The sequence below is a fragment of the Athene cunicularia genome (assembly GCF_003259725.1).
Source record: "Athene cunicularia isolate RWA chromosome Z unlocalized genomic scaffold, athCun1 chrZ_part2, whole genome shotgun sequence".
Taxonomy (NCBI): domain Eukaryota; kingdom Metazoa; phylum Chordata; class Aves; order Strigiformes; family Strigidae; genus Athene; species Athene cunicularia.
Window position 1 is genome coordinate 17,741,747 of NW_020799143.1, and position 12,584 is coordinate 17,754,330.

The 12,584-nt window shown below is 36.3% G+C and overlaps 1 protein-coding gene across 1 annotated transcript in view; it reads right to left on the minus strand.

Moving 5' to 3' along the window:
* Nucleotides 1–12,584, minus strand: part of TRPM3 (transient receptor potential cation channel subfamily M member 3) — a 324,961-nt gene that overhangs the window by 98,110 nt on the left and 214,267 nt on the right. Inside the window, exon 8 of the mRNA XM_026866467.1 lies at nt 5,471–5,594. Within this exon, the coding sequence (XP_026722268.1) occupies nt 5,471–5,594 (124 nt within the window). The remainder of the gene's footprint in view (nt 1–5,470; nt 5,595–12,584) is intronic.

Sequence of the window (12,584 nt, forward strand, 5' to 3'; positions counted from 1 at the left end):
TTTTTTTTTTTTTTTTTTTTTTTTTTTTAATGTATATAGCTGCTATGCTATTGAAACTTGTTAGCTGAATTACTGAAATAAAAAAATCCAGTCTGAGGATTAGATTTCGTTCTCTGTGGAGTCAATGGCAAAGTCCAGCTTACTTGATCTGACTTCTTGGCAGCTGAAAAAACAAAATATGGTTTTATCTCTTTAGCAAAAAGAAATCAAAATACGTTTGCAGAATTTAAAACGACTCCATAATCATCATCTTTACGCTTACTTACAGAGGTAGGGCCCTCATACAAGACTAATCCTACTGATTTGCACTGACTGGACAGGAGATTTAACCTTTATTAAAATTAGGATAGCTGCTACAGTCACCCTTGAAGAGGACTGGCATCTCCATTTGGACACAGAGGATGAATTAGGGTCAGTACACTTTACACAGGAAATCTTAGTGTTTCCACAGAAGGCACAAGAGTTGTTTCAGCAACCACCAGTCTGGTAGTTACATGATGCTTTCCTGGTCCAGATGTCTACTGTCAAGTTCCATGCTGTTCACAGCAACTATATTCCTGCTGGAACTACAGTTGATTTTTCTGTTTGAGAAGTCACTAAGTCCTCTTTTGCCCCCTCTACAAAAAAGATTCCATCAGCATTAAAAAATCTTAGCTGATTTTTTTTTTTTTTAAGCCAAATTTATTTTAAAAAATGGATGTGAACTTTTCAACTTTTGTGAAGGGCCAAAGGAATGAACTGACAATATGTCGGCAACTTCTTATAAGTCCATCTGATTTAGCTAATGCTGAATTCAGAACATATCTATGTGTATGCTAATAAACAATTTTAGATGTACAATTCCCAGTATAAACTCTTCCAGAAACATGGACAGCCTTTTCAGTCAGACAAAACTGAAACCACTGAAGATGAATAGATCTTATTCATAGTCCAAATAGAAAAGAAACTGCTAAATCACTCAACAGCTTCCCAGTACTTTGGGTCAGTAATCAATAAGCTGAGTCAAAGCCTTTTATTAGTAAGATAATATTAGGGTATGAATGTTAGTCTTGTAACACAGCCTGTTCATGCACTATGCATTTCTGGACAATTTCAATCCATCTCTTTTTGAAAGACGAACACAGCTACTTCAGCATGACACTGGCTTTGTTTAACCTGACATCACCAGAGTTGTAAGTTAGTCATAAAGTCATCTGAAATGGTCTGTTACCATTTATATACACTCAGCAACACAAAGTAGAAGTAAGGTTTACACTATCCCCAAGTAACCATTATGTTTGTCACAGTGACCATACACTGAGGTACAGGAATAACAAAAAAGAGAGACAAGTTAAAAATAGCCATTACTAGCTGACATGAGAAAGAGATGGGACTTTATTCATTCTCTTTTAGCAAGAAGCTAATTAAATTGTGTCTGCTGCCTCTATATGGAAAGGAATTCCTGGAATTCATGGATGCACACAAACGTATGCCCACCATCCATATGCTCTTCATTCTGCAAACCCTTCTTGCGGTGCACTGGTAGGCAATGACACTATTAATTTGCTTAATGTAGTAACCGAATCTTCGAATATTCAAGGAAGCAAATTTAGCAGAAAATGTTCATGGTATTAAAAAAAAACAGGAGGCAGTACACAGTCTTTACTGCTGGTGTTAATGTGCCATTTTTTGATTACTAAGGTACTAAGATTGGATCTATCCTGATTCATGTCAAATGCCTTTTCTATTAAATTGATATATAATCAGGTCTATTCACTCTCAAAGCACTATTTTGGAAGCATTAGTTTTATGAAAAATGTATCTCACTGCAACAAGTATGTTTGTTTTCAGGGCCATGGAACTTTCTGGCTTGCCACAAAGTGGCCTTTCCCAGTTCCTGCCCAAAGAAGCTCCACAGATGGATCCACGCAGCTTGTTGGAAAGCACATTCTGGCTTTTGAGAAAATTCACATTGTGATTTGTCAACAAAGCACTCCAGTAACATGCTAATCTAAACAAAATGATTAGTACTACTGAAAGAACGGAGAAGCCTATATTTGTCAGAAAACTCAAACACCAGAACTAGTGTCTTTAAGGGAGAATAATAAAATTATTTTGTTTACTGAGACAGAAGTAAATTTTGCACAGCTAGAAACAGACTTCTGAACTATAACCTAACACAATGTGTTTTCATGTACTATCTCAAGTCTCCAAATCTGCTGTCTTGAGGGATTGCCTTCCTTGGTGCCACTTGACTCTGGAGCCAAGCTGGGGCTCCAGTAGGAAATGTCCCTGCCAGGATGAGCAGTGCAGGCAGTGCCCTCACCTGCTCTCTGTATTCTGAGATGAGCAAGGTAACTGCAGTAGAAGGAAAGATCAAAAACTCTCTCGTACTTATCTTTTTCTGTTTTTTTTCCCCATTTATGGAATTCCATTTTTATGGTAGCTTTGGACTAATTGATATGGAATGCAAATGTCCTAAGCAAAAATTTTTTCTTTGTTTTCTTAAATTCCACCTCCCCTCCTCTTTTTTTTTTTTTTTTTTTTTTTTTTTTACTGACAGGCAAGGTATCATCAAATGGGCTGTTTTAGCTTCTCATGAGCCGCATGCAAGAGACAGGAACATGTAGAAAAAATGTTCATGGTGCTTTTTGAAAAAAAATTTGGACTGGAGTTTGCAATACCGCCTCCTGCCCACTTAGCTTTGATGAGCCTTCATGCTCTTATTTTAGAAACTTCCTGGCATAAACTTTTTTAAGAATTCTATGTAAATGTGACAGTAGATAATCTATTAATTATATACAAAACACTCTTCTGACCTTGTAATCTACAGTTATATATACAGACCTGTATAGTCTACTTCATTTAAAATAGATTTTTATACCACAGACCTCATCAACCGTGGTCCAAACAGATTTCTGAATATAAATGCTGATGCTTGCAGTATCAACACCATGAAGTTTTCAATTCAGTAAAAATTACTCACTAAATTGAGAAGTGGAATTTGCTCTGTCTTGCAAACCTAACAGATCTCTCCTCTGATATGGTCTCACCTTATAATTCAGCTTGTGTACTCTGATTTTATACAACAAACCAACTTACACTTTATCAAATAAATGCAACATTGCACATCATAATAATGATGCTCTCTGGGCATACAGTTCAGAGACAATTCTTTAAGACTGAAGTCCAAAATGTCAGAACTTGAAAAATCTGATGTTCTTTTAAAGGGGTGATTTTTGCTACGATTATGTTTTTTCCCCAGCCTCGACATTTACGTCAAATTTATAAAAAGAGATGCCAGTCTTTTTACACATTCTAAGTAAGTATTCTAAGAAAATTTTCAAAGATAGCTTTTTGTTCCTTTCCAGAGATTAACTTGTGTTTTATTTTCTCTCTCCATGTCTGAGATTCATCTGTATCTATGTACTTTACTATAAGAGCATCTTCCTGCCTGTACTGTTTGTACTTAATTGTTTAGCAGCACACTGTAACATGACAAACCTCTCCTGCACTGTTTACTTTGTTCCCTATGAATTCACCATCCACAAAGTCAAACAGTCAGGCACACTGACCATGAACTTAGGTGAAATAGCCATGATCAATCTGGCTGCTGTTGAGCGCTCTGAGACAATCTTTTGCATCGTTCTTCTATTTGTTTCTTTATGGAGGAGATCAGACTAATTATGAAGTCCGCTCTTCAAGCAGTATTTTGCCTTATGCACAGCCAAATTAGGAGGTCAAGCCTGATGAAGGACAAGAGTTGTGACAGATGTGGAAATATGAAACATCTGGCTTTGTAGAACCAATGAAGGTCCACTTGCTCCACTTGTAGAACCACTTGCTCCTGGGAACACATCACATTTCCAAGGTCATTCATCTCCTCTGGTAATGCTGTCTTCATCACTATGATTATCACCTATCTTATCCATTCACATAGAAGATTATGAGTCTTAAAGGACACCGTTAGCCTAGAAACCACATCTCAGACATAAAATCTTTCTAGCATGCTACTGTTAAAATTAACACTGAGTACAACTGAAATACCAGAAGGAAACACTTGTTTTAATGTATTCTCTTTACATATGGTTAGGGTAGTGGTATGCATTCAAACTCAGAACACCTGATTTTGGGCTTGATGTAGTTCACCTAGGGAAAGGATGACACTATACCTTATGGGCTGCACTGTGTATGAAGCACTGACTGCTTGTGAATAGCTAAAGGGTGTTTTAAAGTCTGCTATAGAGTTTCAGTTCTGTCTGTGGGAGGAAGAAGGCAGCAGGGACTGCTATATGTCCAGTTCATCAATCATTTATATTGCAATGGCATAATGGAACTGCATGTTGCTGTTATGTCTTCAAAAAAAATTTGTCCTTAGGATCTTCTCCTGTCTGTCATTGTCCATGTACATGCCAGGGGATTGTGGCACATGTTATGCATAAGGAATGCTGACCACTTTTTGATGGATACACAAAACAAACAGAATACTGTGCTTTGGCAAGTTAAACCATGTAAAGAAATTTATATTTTACAAAGCTCTGTCTAGAAGAACAGCCTTTTTTATTAACATTTCCTAATTGCTTTTCCCTGTTTCCCTCCAGTGTCAATTACTCTGTGGCATATTTTCAACTAAAATGAAAAGGCAGAGGATGAAGTCACAAAAATCCTCAGTTACAGAAAACGAAACCTCTGTAAAACATCTGAGTCAGTCTTTCCTCTTGAGTGTTAACTCTATAAAAAAGTGTTGCAGACTGTCATCAGCCTGGAATTCCAGGAAGCTATGATATGAACTGAAAACAAAGCTTAGAAGAAAGATTAAGTTACAAAATTGAAGCATGTCTGTTGAGTCAGTTTGTAAGAAATAAAAATCCCTGGAACTGAACCCCAAGTTTTTAACAATGTGAGTTTGCTTCAGAAATGCTTCTGCAAAAGCAGTCTTGTGGAGCTCCCAGAAACTGTTGAAAGATCTTGCGTTCCTCAAAACAGTGTAAATATTTGTTAAAGGGATATGCCACTGCAGAATAGGAGCCTTGGAGACAAACTGTTTTCTTTTCTGGTCATACATCTCCATAACTAAATAATAGCCCTAGTGATACTTGTGTAACTCTACAGCATCTTTAAAATGTGATCCAAGTAACCAATAAACAATTATGCTTCCTTGTGAGGTTTTCTGTAGTTGAATGAGGTAGAATTTTAATCGTAATATGCCTGAGAATGACTGAAAAGTAGTAATATCCATACTCTACTAGTTGGATTTTGTCCTGTCAAAGAAACTGTAGAGGAGTCTACAAAGGGAACAGATTTGTTGGATTAATCACTTTAAATGAGAAAATGTAGATTAAAGCAAACACAAGTCAGCATGATATAATATCCTTTTAAAGTCTGTGTTACAGCAATTAGATCTGTGAAATCCTTCAACAGGCACCTGAAAGACTTGATCAAAACAATGCATACAGCTCTCTCTTTGCCTCTAAATAAAGCTTGAACATACCAGCTCCTTCTTTTTCATGCACTCCATGAGGACAATGAAAAGGTGCTGTGCCTGGGTTCGGGTGTAAGTGAAAGTCTTCTGTATGGTAACTAGCAACTGGTCCCTCAAAGACTCGTTGATAAGTCTGAAATTCAAAAAGAAAAAATGAAGTAGAAAAACAGATATGAGGGAACATAGCAACTTCATCTACAGGTCACCAAATAAGAGACAACAAATCACTTCACATTGTTTTGGGCGGGTTTCAAGGACAGGAATTGCTGAAACCATTGGAAAACAAATTGGAAAACACTGTTCTAGAAAAACACATTGATCATATTGCAGTCTCTCATCTCTGAAGTTTTTATTTCAGTTCCCACATATTGCATGAGAGAAGATGGTTCAAACTATCAGGCCTTTGGGATTTCCTAACAAAAACAAGAACCACAGTGACAGTCTGGATTTGACAGACACCAACATTTCAGGGTAAACTGAAGACCCCTTTCTATCAGTGAGTTAGTAGAATTCAACTTAAGGTTCATTTTATGAAACTACAAGTATTCGTGTTGTTAGTTTTTTTTATTTTCCTAACAGTTTCAACCTAACCTAATTGAAGCTGCACAGGACCAGTTAAGAAAGCAACAAAAATAATTTCTCTGTTCCTGAGTGCACTCAAAGAAACCATTTTGCTTTTGTTCATGCTCATCTTCCAGGAGTTTGAAGAGTAATCATTTTTGTATTCCTCCTCAGTGCTAATGTTAGTGCTCTAAAAAAGTGGGCTAACAGCAGAAATAAATAGTAACATAACATGGAATATTAGTACTTGAACCCTACCACTTGATATCAAAAAGCCAATTCCTCAGGGCTGTTCTGGGTGAAACACTGCTGTTCTTAATGTCTTACAAAATAGTGGGCTCTAATTTAGAACATGTATCATTTGATGAATGAAAGCTTCTACACCAAGAAGTTTTCTCACTTAAAAATTGTAACTGAGTGTTTCAAATTAGCTGAGTCAGATGTGTTACAGGATAAGTAATTGCTGATCAGCTGGGGGAATGAAAATGAGAGAATCTTTATGATTAATATTTTATGACAGAAGATAAACAAAGATTTAGCCCTGCAGCAACTGCAAATAATTACCAGAAGCAGCACCGTATCTAAAAGTCATTGTCAGCTTATGACAGCTTCTTTGGGAGAACAATGACCAAACCCCTGTTGATTTCATACTATTGGTAAAAGTTATCTGTGTTTCTCTGCAGCAAGGAAGCCCAAATGAGACTGCAAGATATTCATTACACAATTACATTTCAAATATGATTTAACTATCTAGTGTTTATACCTACAGCAAACATGTCGTTAGAAGAGAAAATGAACAGGAATGGGGAAGAGGTATAAAGGTGCATAGGAGAATATAGGAGGCCTGGCATAGGGAGTGCAGATGTTCTGTAGTCTCTAAATTTGACTTTTACTGTAAATATCCATGTTTAGTAGGACTTCCACTTCACAAAGAAGCCTGTAAGGCATATGTCAATGTGTTTGAATTAAAATGAGTTTACACGGGGTTTTAGACCATGCTGTGAATCACTGTCTTTCTATGCCTGGCTCCTTCTACTTTATAACAGACTCCCCTTGGATGGAGGAGAGTCTACCTCTGCACTTCTTTTCACTGAGGAGCAGTATGGCCCCAGTTTTGCTTTTTCCTGGGATAGCAAAGAGGTGACAACACTGCATTTACTTCTCACTCACTACTTAAGTACTTCTTCCCTGCAGAGTGACCTGATGCCCTCACAAAAAGGCAGCATACAATGAGTTAAAACCTCCAACCCTCTTGGTGGGCAGCAGTGAGAGCTGACAGCAGAAGACAGTCTGTGTTCAGGTTATAAGAAAAGTAACTTGACCTTCTGTATAGAAGCATCCTTGCAAGAATGTTTCAAAGACATGGGAACATGAAACAAGATTTCAGAGCACAGGTAGAAATGTAGATTCACTCAATGTTAAAGAGAAACAACTTGGAAAGGCTGACATCCTGAAAAGTACTAACATACTTTGAGTTGCAAATTAATATGATATAATGAAGTTCCTTTTTTAGGGTTTTAAAAAAAAATTGGTGGGCACTTTGCTTTAATCCGGAAGGCTGTTCTTAACAAAATGGTGCTATCACTGTAAATATAAGTGTTTCAGAACAAAGCAGTTTTCCATCCTTCAATCTAAGAAAGAAAAAAGGGGTTAATCATTAAGAATAAGTTTCCTAGAAACATCAACTGGACAATCTAAAAATAGAATTAATTAAAGCTCTCCTTTTGAAATGATATATGAAAGTGAAGTACATGAAAAAGTATGAAAAGTGTATGAAGTATTTTAAAAATACATAAAATTGGAAGAATCTGAAATTGGAGAACTTCAGAAAATATTTCTAAACATCCTGGGGTGAAAACCATCCTGTTTTCTCATCATAACTTAATTTTCCTTTAAAAAAGTGTAGAATCCAAACATAAAATTTCATTTCAGAAATGCTCTCTCTGAGAGCAGAGCAGAGCTCTCTCTCTCAGGCTAAGACACATAGAAAGCAAAAGAAATTTGTTTTCATAAGCATTGTCTGAAAGCAAAATTGAAGCTTCAGAAGCAGCCATCACTTTTCCTTCCTGAATTAAAGCTATCATTGTATTGTATCATAAGTTTAAACAGCATGTAAAGCAATACCATGTGAAGGATGTGGAGGTGTTTTTGTTTTTTTTTTTTATTTTAAAGAAGTCGTTCCCTAACTACAGAGGTACACATCTGTTGATGTAACACTGCTCAGAAACTTCCTGTTATCATTGATTTATGCGGTTTGCTAGCCTTACTACTTTTTTTAACACCTCATTGGTCTGCAATTCTACAAGTCTGTTATGAGATGAAAAACTTGAAGTAATTGTAATCAGAGCAACAATAATGGCAAGCTTTCTGATAATCATAGATGAGTTAAGCTTTGTGTTAATTAAAATCAATCATATCAAAACTGTAACACATTTACTCCTTAGGAATCTATAAATGTTAGAAAGTATCAGATCAAAGTTCCCAATTATGTAACCCATCTGGGGCAAATACAAACTGTGTCAGGCTATTGAAGGATAAATCTACAATGCATTCACCAAATCCAATGCATGTAAAACAAGTAACTTCACAGGGAACTGTGAGCAAAATAGCTGGAACTTGCAGGTGGGATGATGATATATCCACTATGCAAACACAGCCACATCTGTTATACATAAAATTTTAGCACACATTTAAAAAAATCAGATTCTTAATTTTAGAGTTGGGGGGAAAAGAGATGGCTCCTTGAGCCTTGTGATTAGGTCTAACTTAGAACACAGAAGATTCTTGTCCACTGACTTGGGAACATTACATATTCAGCAGCCTCTGTCATGGATTATGAACCTCATATACATAAAGCTCCATAGGCATGAAACCGCTCAGTTCACCAGATTGAAACTCTACGGTTGTGACTTCCTTCCAAGTCAGCATACTCCTACCCTAAGAAAACTGGATATTGTCAGATGAAGATAGTACTTTTTTTCATCTTTCTGATAGGCTTCAGTTTGAAAATATTTTGCAACATACCAATAAAGTCCTCTTTGGGGCATTTTGATGGCCCTTTTCCTGATTTCCTGAATTCCACTTAATGTGCCACAGAAACAAAACCGCAGGTAACTTGCTCCTGCCTAAACAAAATGTTCTACAAAAGGACAATTTAACCCGTTAATTTCTCCCATTCCCCACATAGTTCAACTCTGTTCTTTCATTCCCCAAACACCTAAAATAAGCTCATTTTCCCAACAGCCTAGATATCCAACTATTTTTTTTTTTCCAGGGCAAAAACTACATACATCTACATACATCTACATTTAATTTCAGAAAAAATTTTTTTTTTTTTTTTTTTTTTTTTTTTTTTTTTTTTTTTTTGTTAGAAGTTGCCAACATTAGTTTTGATGCAACACATTACCAGAACTGAACTGTATGGCCTTACCACAGGAGAAAAGGGAGACAGATGTCTTGCATCCATCAGGAGAGGACAGTTAAAACCATGAATTGACAAAGAAAATAAAATGACATTCTATTTCTGTCCAAGATACACTGGAAGATTAAACAGCAAAGCAGAACTCCCTTCTTTGCTTTGGCTGATGCAGAAGAGACAGATGACAGCATTTTGGCATCCTCCCTCTTCAGAAAGAAATTGTTCTTTAAGACATGCCTAATATTTGAGTAGATAATAGACATTCCATTCAGTAATATTACAGTCTTCCAAACTCATGGCATATATTTTGTAGTGAACATTGGAGAGGATTTGAAAGATCTGGTCCATAGCCAGCTCCCTAAATTGTCTAGGGTTTTTTCTCCATAGATTTTTAGTATTGGAATCATACAATGTATTAGCTATTTATAAAGATAATGCTCTAATGCAATTTAAAAATGCAAGTTCTTTACAGATCTTTTTAAACTTTTTGTTATAAAAATGTTTTGAAATTCTCTAAATGAAACAGTTCATTCAATGAATTGTATATAATCTGTTTCTAATTTTTAATCTGTGATTTTTTTTTTTTTAAATTATTCTTTTTATTCAGGATAAAGTAAATATATCCATAAAATATCAGTGTGATGTGAAAAACTATTCCGTGCCCTCCTTTATAAGAAGCTTAGGGAATTTTCTGTTTTAATTATGATTTGCACTTCAATCACACTATATTTAAGAAACATGACCAGAGGCTCTGCTGATATTTTCTTCCATTGGGATTACAAATAAAACAGAGCTGTGCAACTTTGTGGGACTGACTGAATTTCTCACACTTTTTAAATCCACACATTTTGCATAGTATTGTTATGAGAAGAGACAGAAAATAAATGTAATTATTCTTTCATTCTGTTCAAACAGGGCTGATTCCTGTGTTCTTTTATGAGGAATCAGCTTAACTTGCAGCTTTCCATTGGTGGTTGTTCTACACCATTTTTTCCTGACTGTGTTTATTAAATGGTTGTCCATTCACCAAAAGAGAGATGATTGTATTTCAACAAGAAATGACCTGCTTCTATACAGCTTTTGATTTGCAAAGTACTTCGTTATGACAGAAAAGTAAAGATATCAAAATATGCAATGTGAAAACAATCTTACAAAATAATTCAGATGTGATAGTACCCATGATCCCCCATGATGTGCTAGACAGCATGGGGGATACAGAAGATACACATCGTACCTACATTCTGATCTCTTTTGGTTGAAGTATAAAAATCCCTATATTTTCCCTATTAGAAAAAAAAGAGATTTAAGTAATATACTTCAATTATGAACTCTAAAAACTATGCCACAGTGGATGCAAAGACAGATCAATTCAAAGGCAAACAATGATTCTCATATGAGGATGCTCATTTAAAGCACAGAGAATTAGGCAATAAGTAGACTTTTATAGTATAGAATTGAAGTCCTTAAGGTTCTCATGCTTGCAGGAATAGAACTGATGGAGTAGTTAATATGCTATAAACTCAGCTTGGAGACTGCATTCAAATATTACAAGTCATTTCCCATTCCGTAAGGAAATATTTGCCTAAGAAGTGACATAGTTTTAACATAGTGTTTCATTTTTCTCACTTTAAATTCATCATTTAATTAAAAAATCTCTGAGGATTAAAAACTACTGAATGATCCTATAAATAGTTGCACTTCACAGTTGGTTTACTTTCAGCTTGTGCTTTTATGCAAGACAATGAAACGAGAAGGCATCCTTGATTATACAGTCAAATAATACTTTGGCTTTATTGGACAAGAGCTATTAACAACTAGGATATTCACTTAGGGCTTAGTAGGGGGACTAAATTTGGGTATTTATGACCAATCTTACGTTCTTACCCCTTAACACATTTTCAGCTTTTAAGTAAATGAGAAATTAAGTGCTTCAGAGCCTGGAGAACCTGATCTTTAGACTAGGAGCAATAGCAATGAGCCGCCAAAGAATTCTTCCAATTGACCACATGGGGAAGGTTGCATTTAAGCCGCCCTCTCATTTAGGTTATCCAGCGTACATAGCAGTTTTGTCATTAAGATGTAAAAGGTATTGGGATCTTACTCAGTTTACTACCAAGAATTTTATTTGCTTGTAGCAAAATGTGGCAAATTTGTACATTCTTAATACCCCAAGGCAATATGTAGTCCCTGAAACTGAAGTTGTGGCAAACACAAAAAAACCCCACCTGCTGATTCTGCATATCTGATATTCATAGTGCTGAAACCTCAGCTCAGTAGGAAACTGCATATCTGCCTTGCCTTCCCCCTGAAACTTCAATGAGATGGATGAGATACTGAGGCTTCAAAACTGACTTAGCTCCAGACTAGTATTTACTTCAAGGTATGCTTCACAGTTCCTTCTGACCTGTTCCTGGTACACCACACAGTTGCAGGCAACACCTCCTGCAAGGCAGTGCAGATACAGCTCTCTGTGTTGTGCCAGCAGCCTCATTCCACTGCAGCTCAGCTTGCTTATGGTTACAATATCCACCCAAAGACTGCCCTATGTGAGTGAAATCTCTGCTTTCTGCTATGTGAAATCAGTTAGGAAGGATAAATAATGAGGAAGGAAGGAAAGCACATCACAGTTCTGTGAAATCCAGTATAAAAAGACCTGTTGGGCTGATACACAATTGTCCAACACTCTTAAGGATCTCTCTGAGAGGACGGATTGGCATCACACTGATCAAAACTCAAGCAGAGAGCTGTATTTTGTCCTCTTTCACCTCCAGACACAGTTCTTTTCCCTCAGGAAATAAAGTTTCCAATAAACTTAAAAACTCACAGCAGTGCTTTGTACACATATCCATACATTATTATTATGTAGAAAATTAATCCACATTGGTCTGCAATAGGTGAGAATTTAAGACACTGAAAAAGCAGTATGATAATATCAACATGCAAATGCTGAGTCTGTGGCTGCCATGAATGATGTGGTTTTTGAACGATTTAGATTCCCTATCCAGTGCATGGCAGTTGGAAGATACGATGTGTCTCAGTGAAGACCCTGATTTGCAGACAGCAGGCACAACAAAAATAGGGTTTTGGCTCTATAGTCTGATTGCACAGGGGATTGCAGACTTTAATTCTGGATGAAATTTGAAT